Genomic DNA, 17,622 nt, shown 5'->3' with positions numbered 1-17,622 from the left:
GCACCACAAAATCACTAACTTCACTCTTCTGCCTCTACTGACAACCAGCTCCACTATTCTGCCTCTACTAACAACCAGCTCCAAGCCTTCACTCCAACAGCAGCTTCACAGTGACATCAGCTCATGCCATCCCAAAACCAGCCCCAGGCTAGGAGGCTAAGAATCAGTCTTGTAAATTCTTGAGGTAGGAAGCATGATGCACCCCTGATTTCCCTTCCTAAATTTGTGTAAATACTAATCCCACAGACCTGTAAACACCTTTAAGGTTGCTGCAGTTTCCACTGGCTTTATCTACACTGCAGAAAGGAACATTTTCTCTACTTCTTTACAAGCAGTTTTCAATTCTTTGATATGCCACAGCTATTCAAAATGTTAAGGCAGAGGATGAAAGCTACAGAAACAAACTTCTTATGCGCTAAACCGTACACTGGGAAGAGACGGGCAAGTCTGGTGGGAAATGCTGCCAGAGAAAAACCTAACATATGATACATGCACATGAGTAAATGTCTAAGGTTTAGATATTTAGATGCATTAGATGTGCATGAGTAATTATGTGGGTTTATCTTTTCTGATTTCCTTAGGTCACATGAAAAGTAGGATCCACTACAACTTTATAATGTCTGTCTCCAGACACATGCCTAGTTCATACTTAGAATTTTCTCCTTGGCAATAATTTTGTAGAAAGGCATTAAATTGCCAGATGCCTGAGCTTTTCCTGACAGTGAAATTTTACTTAAATAGTTAGAAGATACGAGCTGACTTGTATCCTGTCACTGGGATATGCCACTTACAATATATCTTGCAAACATCTATTTAATTATTTGCCAAGGTATTTGCCTCCCCATTTAAGTAAAACATTCATATTTGATTCATTCTGCTTTGGACAAATGAATATCTTTGCAGATTACCAATCCAAAATATCTGACAGGTTTTTTAATATATCTTTCTTCTGTAGTCAGCATGATGGAAATGCACATTTGAACAGTCAGCAAACCAATTTGCCAATATGACAGCACTTTTAAAGCCCCAGAAAGTATTTGTGAGCATGTGGAAGGTGTGTTTCCTGCTATCGCAGTTCTGAAAGGCTCTTAAGCAATGAGGAATTTGATTTGGACTGCACCAAAGCCCCCTGAAGTGAGCAGAGATAAGTAGCTAGTGGAGAAGGACGTTAAGAATCGGGAACATCCAAACATTCTTTCAGCTCCTGTTCCCTGCAAAATTGGACCAGAAATGAACTGAGGAGTCTTGCAGCAAGGATAGATTCTGTATTTTTACAACTGAAAAGATGAAAACCAGGATAAGTTTGGGGAAAAAATATACTTTTGTGGTTGGTTAGAGAACATTTTGACAGGCTTCCACAAAAGAGCAGAGAAAGACATGACAGGACAAAAATGGTGCTCAAGGACTAGGAAGAGAAGCAGTCATTGGGAGGAACAGCATCTTCCCAGATTCTATAGCTGCTTCTTGCATCTCAGAGATGGACAGCACTTGTCATCCTTGTGTAGTCTGGGAGTAACACAGCAAATGGTTGAATGATATAAAGAAGAGAAAAAAGTAGTTTGAGGTGATGCACACGGTAGACATAGACTTAGCAGGAACAAAACATGAAAAGAAATTTCAAACTGAACATCAGGAGACTACTCAAGCCCTGAATTTTATTGGACAGATAAGTATTCTCCAAGAGGGAAAGTAGAAATTCCATTCACTGAGCTGTTTACATGTTCAGAAATTATTTTGTCATAAAAATACCCCATACTTTTAGAGTTGGAAGACACACCATCATTTACTAGCTTTAACTCTAACTGAAGAGCTGTCTATTACAACTATCAAGAACATCAGCTATTGCTGGAACTGACATAAGCTTAGACACAAATCCTTGCTTTTTCTCTTGTTTTTCCTATCTTCATCTATTTTTCCATGCTCCTTAAGCACTATTTCCAAAGAGCGAAGCAGCGTGAAGTATGGGTGTAACATTTATTAAAAAAACCCCACCCAGATCATTTTACCATTCCTGAAAGTGGAAGGGCACACCTTCATGTATAGTCCCCATCCCACCTTACACCTGTATCACACAAGAAGTTTTGACAGTCACATGACACACAGCCTCCCCAGAAGGCTGTGCCTGGTGGTTAATCCTGCTAATCCCAAAATTACCAGTGGTTGGAGGAGCTAAGGCTTGTCCAGCCAGCACTGCCAGCCAGCCCAGCTGGAACCCAAAGCAGGAGCAGGGGCACCTGGTCTGGCATGTCCCTGCCCAGTGTCTGTCACCTCATGGCACCACCAGCCACTGGCAGGACTCCCTCTTGCCTCTGCTCTCCAAAGCTCCTCTGTGTGCTCCACGTGCTTCTGTCTGTGCTGTGTGTCCATCTGCTTTCCCAACAGGAAGAGCAGGAACCTCAGCTACTACTGACGTGCAGGAGTATGTTAATGGATAATGCAAAATACCTGTTGTTTTCTCCATAATTACATTCACAACAATAATTTATTGGCTGCCATTTGACAGCCTGACCATTTTCTGCACAAAAATGCATCTGAAATTAAGTCTCTGAAAATGGACCTTACCTTCTATCCTTTCCCTTTTCCTCTATCATACTTCTAAAGATTGTAACATACTTCTCAAACTACGTGAGTCTCTCCTATTTGGCAGAACAAGATTAGGTCTTGTAATCAAAAAATAAACATACATACTTAGTTTAGACCTAAGTGCTAAAAGTTATTGCCATATCCTGAAGAGGGCAAGCTCTCTATTGTAGACATTAAGTACTCAGGCTATTAAGAGTATTAATATTTTGCAGACCTGTAGGACTCTTAACTCTCTGACTCATTGTGTTTGGACACCGCATAGCGAAACTTTTTCTCCCGTGAAAGAAAGGTTCCTAAGGATGCACAATTATCTCAGTTCCATTCCTGACAGCAGAGTGCATCATAGCAGTTGTTGCTTCTCTCTCTCTCTCTCTCTCTCTCTCTCTCTGTAAAATCACCCTGATACAGCATCAAAAACAACTGTCATTTCAAAGCACAAGAACTATCAATTCAGTAGGTAGCAGGACAAGCAAGAGCAGACTGCACACAAGTAATTTTATTGTTTAACTATTTATATATTTATTTTGATGTTTGGAGAGAAACCTCTCTCATTTTTCCAAAATTCCCAGCGTAGGTAGGTCTCCTTTTTAAACTGAGTGTTAGAAATGTGATCAACTGATCATACTAAACCTCACTTTACCCTTATATTCAACTTGAACTGATACCATCATCAGACATGAAGGTTTGTATGCTCATACATGTTACATATTTTCTAGGATTTTTTCTGAAACCTTGAAGATCCTAAGTATAATTTCTCTTCCTGGGCCATGGGCTTTTTTGACTTCAATAATAAATTCCTTTTTATTGCCAAACAGTCATCCTGAGCTACTTTTCCTTCATCTACAGCCTCTAGAACAAAGAAAGTGGTAAAAGTCCTGGTGCAGCCATCTCTGTTCTTTACACAGATCCAAAATCTTCTCTATGTCCTTGACATTAACAGTGGTTTTCCAAATCCTCATGTTCTGCACCGGAGGACAAATGAAGTACATCACCTTTCTGCATTCTTCCTCTCAAACTAAATAATTGTCACATCTCTAGGCTTTGGGATAAAAGCACAACATTTTAAAATTTATCATCTCATTTCACCTTAAAGTCCCTTCCCAAATATAATTATAAATTTCAAAGCCAAACACCAGGGAGACTTTTTTTTAACATTAATTTACTGTGGGTCCATCAACATTGACCACACTTGAAGGTACATTTTCTCCCCATTAGTTCTGTCTAGTCAAAGAAGCTCACGTAGCGATGACGCATCTCTTGCAGATAAGGGTATCCGCTGATTTGATTTACTAAGGAAACTAAATTTATTATGCAACATTTTACAAGTATAATTCTGCTTTCTCTTGATGGTAATAAATTCGATATCAATTCCCATGAGACAAGAGAACCAGTCCTTTTATTATCCAGACATGACCCCCAGAGCCAGATTCCATTTTAGAGACGGGAAATGACCATATCTCTGATTAAAAGGGAAACTTTAATCAAATAAAGTGCCTCATCAAGCGAGAGCCAAGATTCCAATACTCCTGACTGCAGCACAGCAATGATCCAAAGTCATATCTGCCCCCAACCCATTACCGCCTACCGCAAACGTGATATCCATCCCAAATAGGAGGTGCCTCCTTCAGCCATTTCCTCATCTGGGTAGCTGCTCCTCCCATGCTCACAGTCCTGTGCAGAAACACGTTCTCAAGAAACTACCCCAGGGTCTATCTGAGGAATCAGAGGAGGATGGACTTTGTAGCGTTGGGTTTGATTTTTTCCCCAACTAAACCAGTCTCACAGGTGACAAGTATCTTGGCACCGTGCAGCCAAGTGCAGCAGCCTCAGCTTTAAGCTCAGTATCCTTCCAGTAAGACACTTCTATTCCTTCAGACACTTTCTTTTTACACCCCGAAATTAGCTTCTGAAGCATTTAGGATAACAGCTTATTTAGCGTCCCAGATCAAGAGTTTTATCCCAATTATCAGTGGTGCATTTCTGCAGTTTTACAGGAGATGTAGTAAATGAATAACAACGGTAACAATGACAATATGGATGTCTAGGGGTATTGTTATTTTAAATATGCTCTAAGGTTCCGCCTCTGTGTAAGCAAAATCAGATCTGTATGCTATTCCATGTAGGGATCCGTCTTAAAGTCTTTCTGGCCATCTAGAATGTTTTCTCGCGACAGAGCAAGATACAGCAACTGACAGATAAATCATCTCCCTTTCAGCCGTGGAAGCCCGGCTACGCAAGCAAATGAAATTGCCCAAACTCCACATCCACTCAGGAACTGCTCGGCTGAAAGATGGGATAATTTCATACAGCCTTCTGCAGAGATCCTCCTTGGATCAGCCCACATGTCATTTCTGCTACAGGAGCAGTGATATGCTGCTTTGTGCTAAGGGGTACTTCTCAATACCAAAGCCTCTGCACCGAGGGAGGCCCCTTGCTCCGCAGCTCTTCCAGCCGCCGCACCGGCCCAGCAAAACGCGGGCAGTGTGGAACACAAACGCACTAGAGGATTATTTCCCTGGTGCTTGTCTGAGCGTTAGTGACACGCTCGCATGCAGGAAGACAGTTACTGTGTTGCTCTCTGATTTCCAATGAAGCTTCCATGGTCTCACGCCCCCACTGAGGTGGGGCAAGGCTCAACCCAGCCCCGCCACCCCCGTTCCCGACGAGCCCAAGTGCCCTCGAGCGCGCCCACCCCCCGCCCTACGCGGTCGCGGGCAGCCCCGCGCAGCTCTCGGGTTAGACGGCGGCGGCACAGCCCGCACCCGCCGACCTCCGCAGGCAGCCGGGCTCCGCTGAGGCAGCGGCCACGCGGGGCTGAGAGGGCACGGGACCGCTGCCCGCAGCACCGACGGCCGCACGACGCCCGGGCCCGGGGCGAAGCAACGGACAGCTCCGGGGAGGCCGCCGGGGAGCCGGGCTCGCTTCCAGCGCCGCCCGGGCGTCCGCGGCCAGCCGCGCCGTCGGGCCGGCGAGAGCTGCCGTCGGGTCCCCGCCCCGGGGGCGGTGCCGCGTCCCCACCGCCCCCCCAGGCACACCCCCGGGGCGGGGAGCCCCGGCGGCACCCCCGCCCCGCGGCCCCCTTACCGCGGCGGGCAGGGCTCGCGTCCCCGGCGCGGTGCAGCGGGGCGGGGCACGGAGGGCGGGCGAGCGGCGGGGCCGGCGCGGCGGCGGGGGCGGGTGGGGTTTCCGTGCGCGGCGCTTATTAGTGTGGTGATGGAGGACCGGCCCCTCGGAGCCGCCTCGCAGCGGCGGCGCGGGCTGACGGCGGCCGCCCGGAGGTGAGCGGCGGCGGCTCGGGCGGCCGAGGCGGCGGGGCCGCCCCCGCCGTGCCCCATGCGGGCGGCGGGGCGGCGGCGGCGCTGAGGGCCATGTCGGAGGCGGGGGGCGCGGGCCGGGCGCGGGCCGCCGTGGAGCGCCTCTCGGAGGCGGTGGGCGAGCGGCGGCGGCAGCTGGGCACCGCCATGGGGGAGGCACGGCGGCAGCGGCGGCTGCTGCTGGTGGTGGTGTGCGTGGCGCTGCTGCTGGACAACATGCTCTACATGGTCATCGTGCCCATCATCCCCGACTACATCGCGGCCATGCGCGGCGGCGGGGGCGCCGCCGGCCCGTCCGCGCCCGCGGGGGGCAACGGGAGCGGCGGCGGGAACCGGAGCCTTCTGCCCGCGCGGTACCCGCCGTCCTCGGGGGAGAACGAGGACGTGCAGATCGGGGTGCTGTTCGCCTCCAAAGCCATCCTGCAGCTGCTGGTGAACCCCCTCAGCGGCACCCTCATCGACCGCGTGGGCTACGAGGCGCCGCTGCTGGCCGGGCTGGCCGTCATGTTCCTCTCCACCGCCACCTTCGCCTTCGCCGAGAACTACGCGACGCTGTTCGCGGCGCGCAGTCTGCAGGGGCTGGGCTCTGCCTTCGCCGACACCGCCGGCATCGCCCTCATCGCCGACCGCTACGCCGAGGAGCCGGCGCGGAGCCGCGCCCTGGGCACGGCGCTGGCCTGCATCTCCTTCGGCAGCCTGGCCGCACCCCCCTTCGGCGGCGTCCTCTACGAGTTCGCGGGCAAGCGAGTGCCCTTCCTGGTGCTGGCCTGCGTCTGCGTCCTCGACGGGCTGCTGCTGCTTGTCCTGGCGCCGCCCGGGGGCACCGGGGCACGGGCCAACATGCCCGTCGGCACCCCCATACACCGCCTCATGATCGACCCCTACATTGCCGTGGTGGCAGGGGCCCTGGCCACCTGCAACATCCCCCTGGCCTTCCTGGAGCCCACCATCGCCAACTGGATGAAGGATTCCATGGGGGCCAGCGAGTGGGAGGTGGGCCTCACCTGGCTGCCCGCCTTTTTCCCCCACGTGCTGGGCGTCTACGTCACCGTCCGACTGGCTGCTGCTTACCCGCACCTGCAGTGGTTTTACGGGGCCCTGGGCATGGCCATCATCGGCGCCAGCTCCTGCTTGGTGCCGGCCTGCAGGAATTTCGGGCAGGTCATCATTCCCCTTTGTGGCATCTGCTTTGGCATCGCCCTGGTGGACACAGCCCTGCTGCCCACGCTGGCTTTCCTGGTGGACGTGCGTCACGTCTCTGTCTATGGCAGCGTCTATGCCATTGCAGACATCTCCTACTGCGTGGCGTATGCCCTGGGGCCCATCGTGGCCGGCCAGATTGTGCACACCATGGGCTTTGCACAGCTCAACCTGGGCATGGGGCTTGCCAATGTGCTTTACGCCCCTGTCCTTCTCTTTCTCAAAAATGTCTGCCAAATGAAACCCTCTCACTCGGAGAGGAACATCCTCCTTGAAGAAGGACCTAAGGGACTCTACGACACCATCAAAATGGAGGAACGCAAAGGCACGGGCAAAAGCCTCCAGCCAGCGGGCGAGGTGGATGAGAATGGCATGGGCTCTTACCACAGAGACGTGAAAGGGGTGTCAGAGGAGGACTCATCGGACTATGAGTACAGTTAGGTTCCCCCACGTGGCCCAGACCTGGGAGCAAGGAGAGACATGTGGGAGAGAGGCAAAGCGGGGGATGAAGATGTTACTGCATTATCTTTCTGTACTGACGTGCAATATCTACAGTTTAACCTTTGTCATGATGTAATGGCTTTCTTCTAGACTTTTAATCCGTATTTCCCTCAGCATTCTGGCAAGGTGGAGGGGGTGGGAAATGGGAGACAATACTGAAAAAAAATTATTGGAGTAATCATTAGCAGAAATCTGAGGGGACCTTTCAAAAAAAAAAAAAAAAAAACACCAAAAAAGACAAAAAAACCCATCAGCCTTGTAGCTGGGGTATAATTGTGCAGAGTGTTCTCAAACTGAAACTGTGTGTGATATACTGTATATCTCTGTAAAAATTACAAGAAAAGCAAAAAAGTATGCGTAAAATTTGAAATTGTGTATTCAGGGACTTAGTAAATCTTGTGTACATATACTCAGACTTTCAGTTGGTTTCATATATTTAAGAAGAACAACAACTGTCTCATTTTATTCTTCCTTGGGAATAAATTGAAGTATTGTACCTTTTTTTTCTCTCTTGTGCTGCTCTCCGGTAAGTGCAATATGCTGTATTATGTTGAAGTCCAAGTTACAAGAATAATATGATCTGAATAAACAGAATTGAAGGGGATCGATTGTCTTTTGTTTTGTTTTTGAGGGCTGCTTGGGTGAGGGAGTTGGTTGTGCTCAGTGTGACCCCTAAAGTAACAATTCCCCAGAGCACAATTCTCACTAGCTACCAGAATGGCACAGGATAAAACCCCAGTACGAAATGTTCTTCTCCTTCGTTCTTTACAACATAACGAATCTGAGCAAACATCGTGCTGCAACCGTGCTACTCCTTGCTTAAAAACAGCTCCTTGAATTCTCATGCGAATTCAATTTTATTTTCCCACAATCACAAATTTCAATTTTCTAATATTTCAAAAATTACATCACCAGCAGTTAGAGGTACGATACTGGACGGTGCCTTTCTCGGTGCTAAACGCTGCCCAAATTAAAAGGCACCCACCTCAGTAACTCGACAGGGATTAAACAAAAACAAAAGATCTGTGAAATGCTTCATTCAAACATTTGCAAACAGCGGAAACCTTCGATCTGCTCACAAGGGAACCAGACTGCATAATTTCCCCTGTAAATTTCTCTTAATATAAACCAAAATCGTTTGTTTTAATTCTTAATCCATTAGGAAACAAAATGAACGATGTGTAATCGCAAGAGGGGGGGAAAGACATTCACAAGCACCTTAAAGGGCTCCCACCCGTCCCTGGAGCTCTGGGCGCCGCGGAGCAGCGGCCGGTCGGTTCCGTTGAGCTGCGCGGGACGCATGGCTCCGCACGTCTCCTCACGGCTCCGCAGCTCCCGCCAGGGCGGTAGAGTCGTTGCTCAGGCAGAGCAAAACTCATGAAAACAGGGGGATGGCGCTTTGGCACGGGTGTTGAGCGAAGGAGCGATGGCCACCGCGGTGGGAGGTGAGACCCGCTTCCCTAAACCGCAGCCGCTTCTTCGTGGTCAGCGGCAAAAGCGGAGCGTCCTCCAGGCCACCGCCCGCGCTTGCCGGTCCGGGCCGCTGCTGCAGCCGGCCCCTGGCAGCTCCTGCAGAGCCCGGGCCTCTCCCGGGACCGCCGCCGCCCCGTCGCGGCTTCCACCCCTCCCGGCCGTGGTGCCGGCAGCCGCCGACAGCGCCTCCCGCCCGTTCGGCCACCGAGTTTTCAGGAGCCGCAGATGCCCCACGGCGGCACTTCTCGACGCCGGCGACAACCCCCGTGGCAACACGGGTTCGCAAGCACGGCAGCCACTTGGGGCTGCCCTCGCCGCTGCCGACGCTGACCCCGACGGCCGTAAGAGCGCCGGCGAGCCCGGCTGCCCCCGCCCGCCGTCAGGGGACACGGTCGGCACGGGGCGAGCCGGCGCCGCTGCCGGGCGCAGCAGCCGCACGGCGCAGCACAGCCCAGCACGGCGGGCGGGGAGCAGCGCAGGCAGCATCGCCTGTTGCGCGCAGCGGGAGGGGCGGTGGGGCAGGGCAGGGCCGGGCCGGGCCGGGCGTTGCGGGGCGGGGAGGAGCCAGCGGCGGCGGAGTTGAGCCGCCCTCCGCGCGCCCCCACCCAGAGGGGACCTGGCCGCCGAGGAGGCGGCGGTACCTTGGACAGAGCCGCCGCGACTCGCAGAGCCCGCCCGGCGGCCGCTCCGGAGCTCCCCGACGAGCAGGTAACGGGCGGGCGGGCTGCGCGCTCCGCGCCCGCCGCTGCCCCGACGGCGCGGCCGCGGGAGAGCCTGGGGCCGGGGACAGCGGGGGCGGGAGCGGAGCCGAGAGAGCTCCCTTCGCCAGACTCGGCGGGTCGGGCGGTACCCACGGGGCCGCCCGTTTTTCCGCCGCCCGAGGGTCCCGCCACGATGCGCGGTTCGGGAGGGAAAGGGCTCCTTCGGGGCTGAGGCTTAGGAGGGGCTCGGGACGTGCCGGCAGCCCCCGGCGGAGCGTGAGCGCTCCCCGACGGGTCTGGCGCTAGCACGGCCCGCAGGGAGCTCACGGCCGGCGACAGGGCGGCTGCTGGCTCCGCTTGCAATGTGCACGGCAGCGGCAGTGCGCGCTTCACACGTGTATTCCTGACAACGCGTACACTCCTCTTAACTTCAAGCATTGATTCCTGAGAACTTTAAGCTTATCCTCCTGATAAAACGTAGAGTGAGGATGAATGGATGGGGACTGTATGTATTGCCCCAACAACATCACATACTGAAAGCTGCCTCCCAAGTCCACCATGTCAGGAGGAGTCAAATATAGGCACAGGGGCTTATTTTAGTCCTTCTCTGCTATCTGCTAGGAGAGATCAGTGCCTTTTGTTGTGGATTTGAGTTGCTGCTTTGAGCTGTGGGGAAGGCCACCCGGCTCCCCAGCCTGCTGTGACTCGCAGCCACCGTGCTAAGCTGCTCACCCTGGCACTCCAGCTAAGCCAGCTGTAAATAAAAACAGCTAGGATTATATTTTCTTTTTTTTTTTTTTCCTAATAACTTTGACAATGTACCTCATAGCTTTCTAGTGAGCAACTTTGAAGTCATCTTGAATTTCTGCAGGATTTTCTCCTGTGTCAGTTTTCTTGTCTTCTATGAAGCAAATACAGGATTGGGTGTGATGCTAAGCTGTCAGCACTTGAACCAGAGACAAAGCCTCCGTTCATCCCCGAAACAGAGAAAAGCACAGTTCAGGCTACCACCTCCAAACTCTTTATCACACTGTTTTTACAGATATGTAGGGCTGTTAGTAGTAGCACTTCCCAGAGACATTGAGCCAATATAGATTTTTAGTCAGCGTGACACCATATTGCAGTTTGACAAAAAAAAAAAAAAAAAAAAAAAAAAAAAAAAGGAAAGAAAGAACAAAAGTCCCAGTAAAGAGAGTATCAGCAAGATTTTTCCTTTAAGGGAGTAGAGTTTGAAGGGCTCTAAAGACAAAATGGTTGCTCTGTATTTGAATGCAGGTGTGGGGGCTGAGGCCAGCCCATAACAACTGGGCAAGCCAAGAGCCTTCCAAGAGTTACCCAACGTGCATTATTTGAGGTGCTCTGGACTGTGTTTTAGGAATAGAGTGCATGGCTAAGTGATGAGCCCTGTGCAGCACTTGAGAGGGAGCAGAGCAGTGCAATGGGCTAATGTGGCCTTTCCATGAGGGAAATCATCTCTCACCTGGGCTGAAATTGTGAGCAGATGACAGATCAACACGAGTTTGCTGTGTGGCTCATTGCAGGGCCCCAGGGACATCTCTCTACCTTATACAACCTATTTCACAGCACATGGCCCCACTGACAGCCAGTGCAGGACAGAGAGAGGACAGGATCAACACAAGGTGTCAGTGACCACATACACATTGCATGCTAAAGCTGCAAGGCTGGAATAGACAAGATAATTCCTCAGGAGAGGAATAATCCACAGCCATCTCTGCCTATTGCTAAACAAAACTCTTCAACTCACTTGCATACACTGTAGAGTTTAATCCAAATGGGTCTTAAAAGCTGTTGTAGAAGTCATTCCAGTGCCCTGAATGTAATAATTCTGAAGATTACAGAAAAACAATTATTTTCTACATAGTCAACACATGTTGTCTTTTATATTTTGCATATACACAGTCCAAAGTAATTAAAAGAAAACCAAAAAACCTCTAATCCATTAAGACCTTACTGAACACAAAAAATTCCCTCTGCTTTAGCTGTACTTATGTGTTGTCATAATTGAAGGACAATTACTTGGTGTGGTCACTGGTATATCAGAAGAAATGTGCGTGTCCTTCACAGAAAAGGAATTAAGAGGCATCTTCAGAAGTGAAAACCAGCATATGTGCAATACCAGAGAGACGTGAGTGAAAGTATTTGCTGTGTCACAGATTACTTTTGTGATTTTTGGTAGGTTAAGCTGTCTCCCTGGATAAGGATATGCTATTTGGAAAAACTGCCCTACAAAGCAGCTCAAACCCAGGGTACAGCACCCCTGCCAGTCCTCCCACAGCCTTCACAGGCAGGCTCACAGGGTGCCCAGCCCAGACCTATGCCCCCAAAGCACTGGTACCCTCTGAGATAGTAGGCTGCAGAGGGCAAAGGCACACGTCCATCAAGCTCCTTTTTACATCCTCTAGCACGGATGTACCCACGGAGCAGTGCCATGAAAAATATATTTAAAGGCTGTGGTGCTTTCATATAAAATGGTAAGGGGAGGAAATACAAGATCCTAATACAGAAAACTGCAACATTACTATTACCTGTGTCAACATAAGTACATTCAAAGAAAAGTACCCTCTTTTCTCCACCTAACGTGTAATACAAAGCACGCAGATTATGCCACAATAAATTGCAAAGTAAATTACAGTGACAAAATAAACCATGCTGAGAAGGGACCTTTTATGAGCATCAGATAGTTCTGAATAAATAAATTTATAGCAGAATGAGACAAACAGAATGTCAGAGCAATCTCCACAGGGCTCAGTTCAGCTGCTTTGAATGTTGTACTTCTATTTCTCTTCAGGTTTGCATTCTGAAGCTTCTGTTTGAGCAGGGAATACTCCCCTCATACATTTTGGTTATAAATAATGGGTACTGACAGGATTTTAAATCTTTTCTATTTCCAGAACTGAGGCATCAGGCTCCATAAGTACCCCCAAGTGATTTCAATTTCTGTCCTCAACAAAAGATACCAAAAGAAATGCTGGAATGCTTGACTTAGAAAAAAACATGCAGAAGAACGAGAAAGATACATGCAGTAAAGATGAAAGAGTAAGTAACTCTTTCTGGGAAAACAAAAAGGAAAAAAGAAGATGACTTAACAACTTTTAATTCTGTAAACTGATATCTTAACTGTAACCCAAGTTCTGCTCTAGACCAAATTTCTTCCTTTCAGGGAGCACCAGTTATCCTGCAAGAGTTTATTGCCAGAAACCTTGATCTAACACTAGCGCTTCTCATATCCAAATAAACTCTTTCTCCCAACATCCTCTGAAGAATTACAGTAAATATTCTGCAACAAATATTTTTATACTACAAAGCCAGAGAGGGCATGAAATTATTCATGCTAGTACATCACTATCAAACTATCACATATGATTCATTTTCAAGCTGCTTTAGAAGGTGCTGGGTGTGTATGCCTGTCAATAGTCAGCTTTCAGGGTTTTTTTTTTCCTAAGCAGAGTCATGAACTGCACAGGAACCTTACCAAGAAAGACAGAGCCAAAGCCTGGTATCAAAAAGAAATATTAGTTAACACATCTGTTTCCAATGATTGAGAAATCAATGACAGAAGAAATATGTCTTGACTAAACAGCTTGAAACTGTAGAATTTCCATTCTTTTATTTCTGGGTGTATTACAGGCTAATTGGATTTGCATTTCTGTTAATAATAGGTAATCCTATGACACTTTTCCTGAGTATCTAAAATCTTTGGTTTCTAGATAGGGAACATAGTGCAGCACTGACTTTTCTGTAGATGTCAAAAGGCAGAGCTGGTGCTTGAGCTCAGAGGACACCCCGTCCCATTCTGCTGTTCATGGCACTTCCTCCACACCCTCCCTCCCTGCATGCACTGCACTAACTCTGAGAAGTAGGTGGGACAGGTAACTGCTAACCCTTTCTTCCACCCAAAATGCCATTGTGGCCTGCAATCCTACTAAAATAAATGTATGTTACAGCAAGAGCTAGCAAAAAAAAAAAAAAAAAAAAAAAAAAAAAAAAAAAAAAAAAATCTGAATGTTGCGTACCTTAGGAGATGGGCAAAAATCAAATTAGAAAAATAAAGCCTCCAAAAGTTTACGGCCTACACTAATTACTAATCACTAATGGACAAGCATAGCTGCATTAGATGACCAATTCTCAACCAAGAGACATAGCTCCCTCCCTGAGGAACCACGCTTAGAGCGTCACAGCCTCTTGCATTTCTCAGTCATTCATGAATTACCTCTTTGCTTGATTTTCCCACTGCCCCCATAATTGCTCTGGCTTTTAAATGACTAATTACACTTCACTTGGTTAATTCTGAAAAAACAAAGGAAACTTAATTGCGTGGGCAGCATGGAATTCTTTTCCTCCCAGATACTATTGCTCCAAAGAGAGTGAGGATAAAGGAGGTATGAACAGAAATGTTTTTTCAAGCCTTCCAGGGGACTTCCAGACTGACTGGCAGCAGAGGTTTGGCAGGGTAAAACACAAGCTTACTGAGGACTGTGTAGTCAGTACTAATAAACTGGTAAACCTGCATGTTTTCTACTTCTATCATTTCATAGCCATTCATATTACCAATCAGACAAGTACTAACCCATGGTTTTACTAATCACAAGCTATATGCACTTCTTTACTAATGAAATACCTTAAGATATTCTATTATTGTGTAATGTGTTGGCAGATTTCCTAGAGTTTAGCTCAGGGTATGTGCTTGCATCATGCCTCTTTGTCCTAGGATTTCTAGAATTTTTACCAAGGAATAGTGTCCTTGATAATTTTCCACTAGTCACCTGATCTATCCATTTGAAAGCCTACAAACAGTACATTTGTATTAATCAGGCCTCTCAGCTGCTAAAACAGAATAAATTAATTTTTAAAGGGATGTAACATACTAAGAAAACAAAAGAGGACGGATTGGAAACAAGTAGAATTACTCACTCATATATATTTATTTTTATTGACTAGGAAGTGCCAAAACTTCCAGTTCCACCACTGCAACAGACCTTACGCATGTACCTACAGAGCATGAAACACTTGGTGCCAGAGGAGCAATTTAAAAAGACCAAGGCCATCGTAGAGAAATTTGGAATTGCAGGAGGCCTGGGGGAATCCTTGCAGCAATTGCTTGAGGAAAGAAGTGAAAAGACAACAAACTGGGTAAGCAAATGCAGTGGAAAAAATAATTGCTGTATTGGATGATGCTTATTTACAAGTTCTTTCTGATGTTCTCTATGCAATCACTGCTGTCTTTCAGCAGGTCAATGCAAACGGATCATTTTGATAAAGGAACATTTCAGACATAATAGGCCAGATTTTTTAAATTATGTCAAAATCCACGTTATTATTATGTTTTCAGATCAACAGGTTGTTGGCATTAATGAGGACATTCACTCAACTCAGGTTCATGCACAGAAGTGTCACAACACCTGTAAGACACACGCCTTTTGGATGCAATTTCCTCCTTTGCCTTAAATAACAGGATTTAGATTTTTTTATGAAAATGAAAGATACTTTCTGATAGAGCTTTAAAAGTGCCTTGAACAGCCATCTACCCAAAGTTCTAATCCACCCCACTTATTCTGGAATGGAATCCTTCATTATAGGAATTAGTCTTTTAAAATTGAGCTATTATTTGCCATTCATTGTCATGCTATACCAGTGTAGTTACATTGAAGTAGTTACTTTTGCCAAATATGCACATACATGTATATACATATACACCTATCACACAGACCATGCTGAGATCTCTGCCTTTATAAAAGTTCAGCTTTCTGCTTCCCAAGGAAGGCACATTAGGTAAGCTATAGCCAAAGCAGATTTTACCATTCCACAAAGTTGTACTTCATCCCGCCCTCATTAACCATGTTAGAGTATGGCAGCTGAAAATTAGAGCTTTGTTGAAGTCCTTCCATCCCAACAAGGAAGATGATTTTATGGATTCAGTGAAATCCTGCAGGCTTGTTACTGATGTCAGTGAATTGTGTGACAACAAAACTCCATTGAACTGCTGTTACAGTCAGGGGGAAAAGGCTACAGTGCTGTCAGTGCTTTCATTTTAAAAGCAGTGCTTAATTTCTGAACAAAATGCGGCCCAATCTTGTTTTCATATTGTGATTCATGGTGGCTAAACTAACCAGCATTTAAATAGTGTTCCTGAGAGGAAATAATATTCCAGAAGACAACGGCTCTTTTGAACACTTCTAGCATGAAAATTAGGGAGGAAGGATGCATAAGCATTTTCTGGAATTGTGACAGTTTTAAATTCTGGTTAATAAAATAAATACCTGATTCCTAAGGTAAATTAGAAATGGTTTTATTTGTAATTTAACTTGCCAGGAGTATATCTCTAGCATGTTCACCTGAAGACTCCAGAGACTGTGGGGGAAGCATCTGTTCTAACAGCAATGAAATATCTCGGAGGAAAACTTTTTCAACTGATGCATGCATTTGTAATTATTTTTGCATAATTTCATTGTTGTTTATAGTTACCATATGCAAAGCCTGCCCCCTCAGAAAGACCATTTGATCTTTTTATGAAAGCCTCCATTTTCCAAATAACGATTCTTCAATCTTTACTCAGACATAAAGGAACGCAGTTACTGTTCATCTGTGTTTTCAATAAAAATTGTTAGAAATTCAATGTGTGTCTGTCTGGGTCAAGAATCAGCAACCTGCATTTGTGTCAGTGGACACAAAGGGAATTCTCCAGGGACCCTCTCCACGTGCCACTCTCTGCAGGACTGAACCAGGAAAAGGCTTGGGAAATTTTTCTCCTGTTCTGCCTTGCTACAGGACAATATCTGATGGCTAGCAATGGAGCATCTTGGCGTCACTGACAAATATTTGAAGCCCCCTGAGAAAAGGCATCGCTAGTAAAGCCCCGGCCCTCTCTTAAACATATTCTAATTGCTGTGCAAAAGTTAACATATTGTATTCAAACATTTTCTGGTTGTAGAGAGAAGCAAACAACAAAATACCCAAAGCACGACGATCTGGAGCTTGTTTAGTTTTTAATGGAACGCACCGTAAATTGCCATTGATTGAGAAATAGGATTATGGAATTGCGGCTGACTTCTGCTGAGCTGAGGTCACAGAGCCCGGACTGAAAATGCTCAGCAGCTCCATTAATCAGAGCTGTGGCTGACACCAGGAGCACCAGGCACTGTCCCCTCACCTCCAGACTGCTTTTCTGTGCGCTGCTGGCAGCTTTAAGATGTTGTGTCCCCTTCCCTCAGGTGTTTAACTACTGGCTGGATGACATGTACCTCAACAACCGCCTGGCTCTTCCAGTCAATTCCAGCCCCGCAATTATCTTTGCTCGTCAGTATTTCAAGGACGTAAATGACCAGCTGAGGTAACGTATCACGACTTCGCAGCTTTCGCTAAATGAACGGATATTTTAAATGCACGGCTTTTGCAAAAAGACAATCGACTTTCGTTAAAAAATAAGGGCTGTAGCCATTAAAATTATTTCCTACGAGGCCTGCTGACTGAGGGCAGTGTTTCTGGGGTAACTCATATGGATATTCAGAAAGAAAGATGTCATTATTCTTACATTTATTGCATGGAAAAAATGCCATGAGATTTATATTTTTGAGGAATATTTACAAAGCTTTTTACTGCCTGTGATTCAAGTAAACCACTTTGTGAAGAAAAAGAATAAATACTAATTTCTGACACACACTTTCAAGGAAAATATTCTTTAACATGGCTTTGCTATGACTCGTAGCCACCCTGCAAACTGAAAAGGCCACGCTGGCATTAAACTGTCCCTCTCAGATGCTCGAAAGGGCACCAGAAACACAGGGGAGCTAAGAATAAGAATTCAGAAATTATTCTTTCCCAAGAACACTGCT

At 47.3% G+C, this 17,622-nt stretch overlaps 2 protein-coding genes across 3 annotated transcripts in view; both read left to right on the top strand.

Moving 5' to 3' along the window:
* The first annotated feature begins 5,951 nt into the window (after nucleotides 1–5,951).
* Nucleotides 5,952–8,196, top strand: SLC18A3 (solute carrier family 18 member A3). Its single transcript, XM_040071507.2, has one exon. The coding sequence runs from the start codon at nucleotides 5,952–5,954 to the stop codon at nucleotides 7,536–7,538; it is 1,587 nt and encodes a 528-aa protein (XP_039927441.1). The 3' UTR covers nucleotides 7,539–8,196.
* A 764-nt stretch (nucleotides 8,197–8,960) lies between these two features.
* CHAT (choline O-acetyltransferase) overlaps nucleotides 8,961–17,622 on the top strand; it is a 34,105-nt gene continuing 25,443 nt past the window's right edge. The window contains exons 1-4 of one of the 2 annotated variants that reach the window (XM_040072126.2): nucleotides 8,961–9,043; nucleotides 12,685–12,829; nucleotides 14,732–14,923; nucleotides 17,002–17,120. In XM_040072126.2, coding sequence (XP_039928060.1) covers nucleotides 12,767–12,829; nucleotides 14,732–14,923; nucleotides 17,002–17,120 — 374 coding nt within the window. In that variant the 5' untranslated portion in view covers nucleotides 8,961–9,043; nucleotides 12,685–12,766. Of the gene's footprint in view, nucleotides 9,044–9,673; nucleotides 9,780–12,684; nucleotides 12,830–14,731; nucleotides 14,924–17,001; nucleotides 17,121–17,622 lie in introns of those variants that run through there. The other variant, XM_040072128.2, reaches the window with a different exon arrangement.

The sequence above is a fragment of the Hirundo rustica genome, chromosome 8 (genome assembly GCF_015227805.2).
Source record: "Hirundo rustica isolate bHirRus1 chromosome 8, bHirRus1.pri.v3, whole genome shotgun sequence".
In the NCBI taxonomy this organism is placed as follows: domain Eukaryota; kingdom Metazoa; phylum Chordata; class Aves; order Passeriformes; family Hirundinidae; genus Hirundo; species Hirundo rustica.
This window is presented reverse-complemented; position numbering and strand designations above follow the sequence as displayed.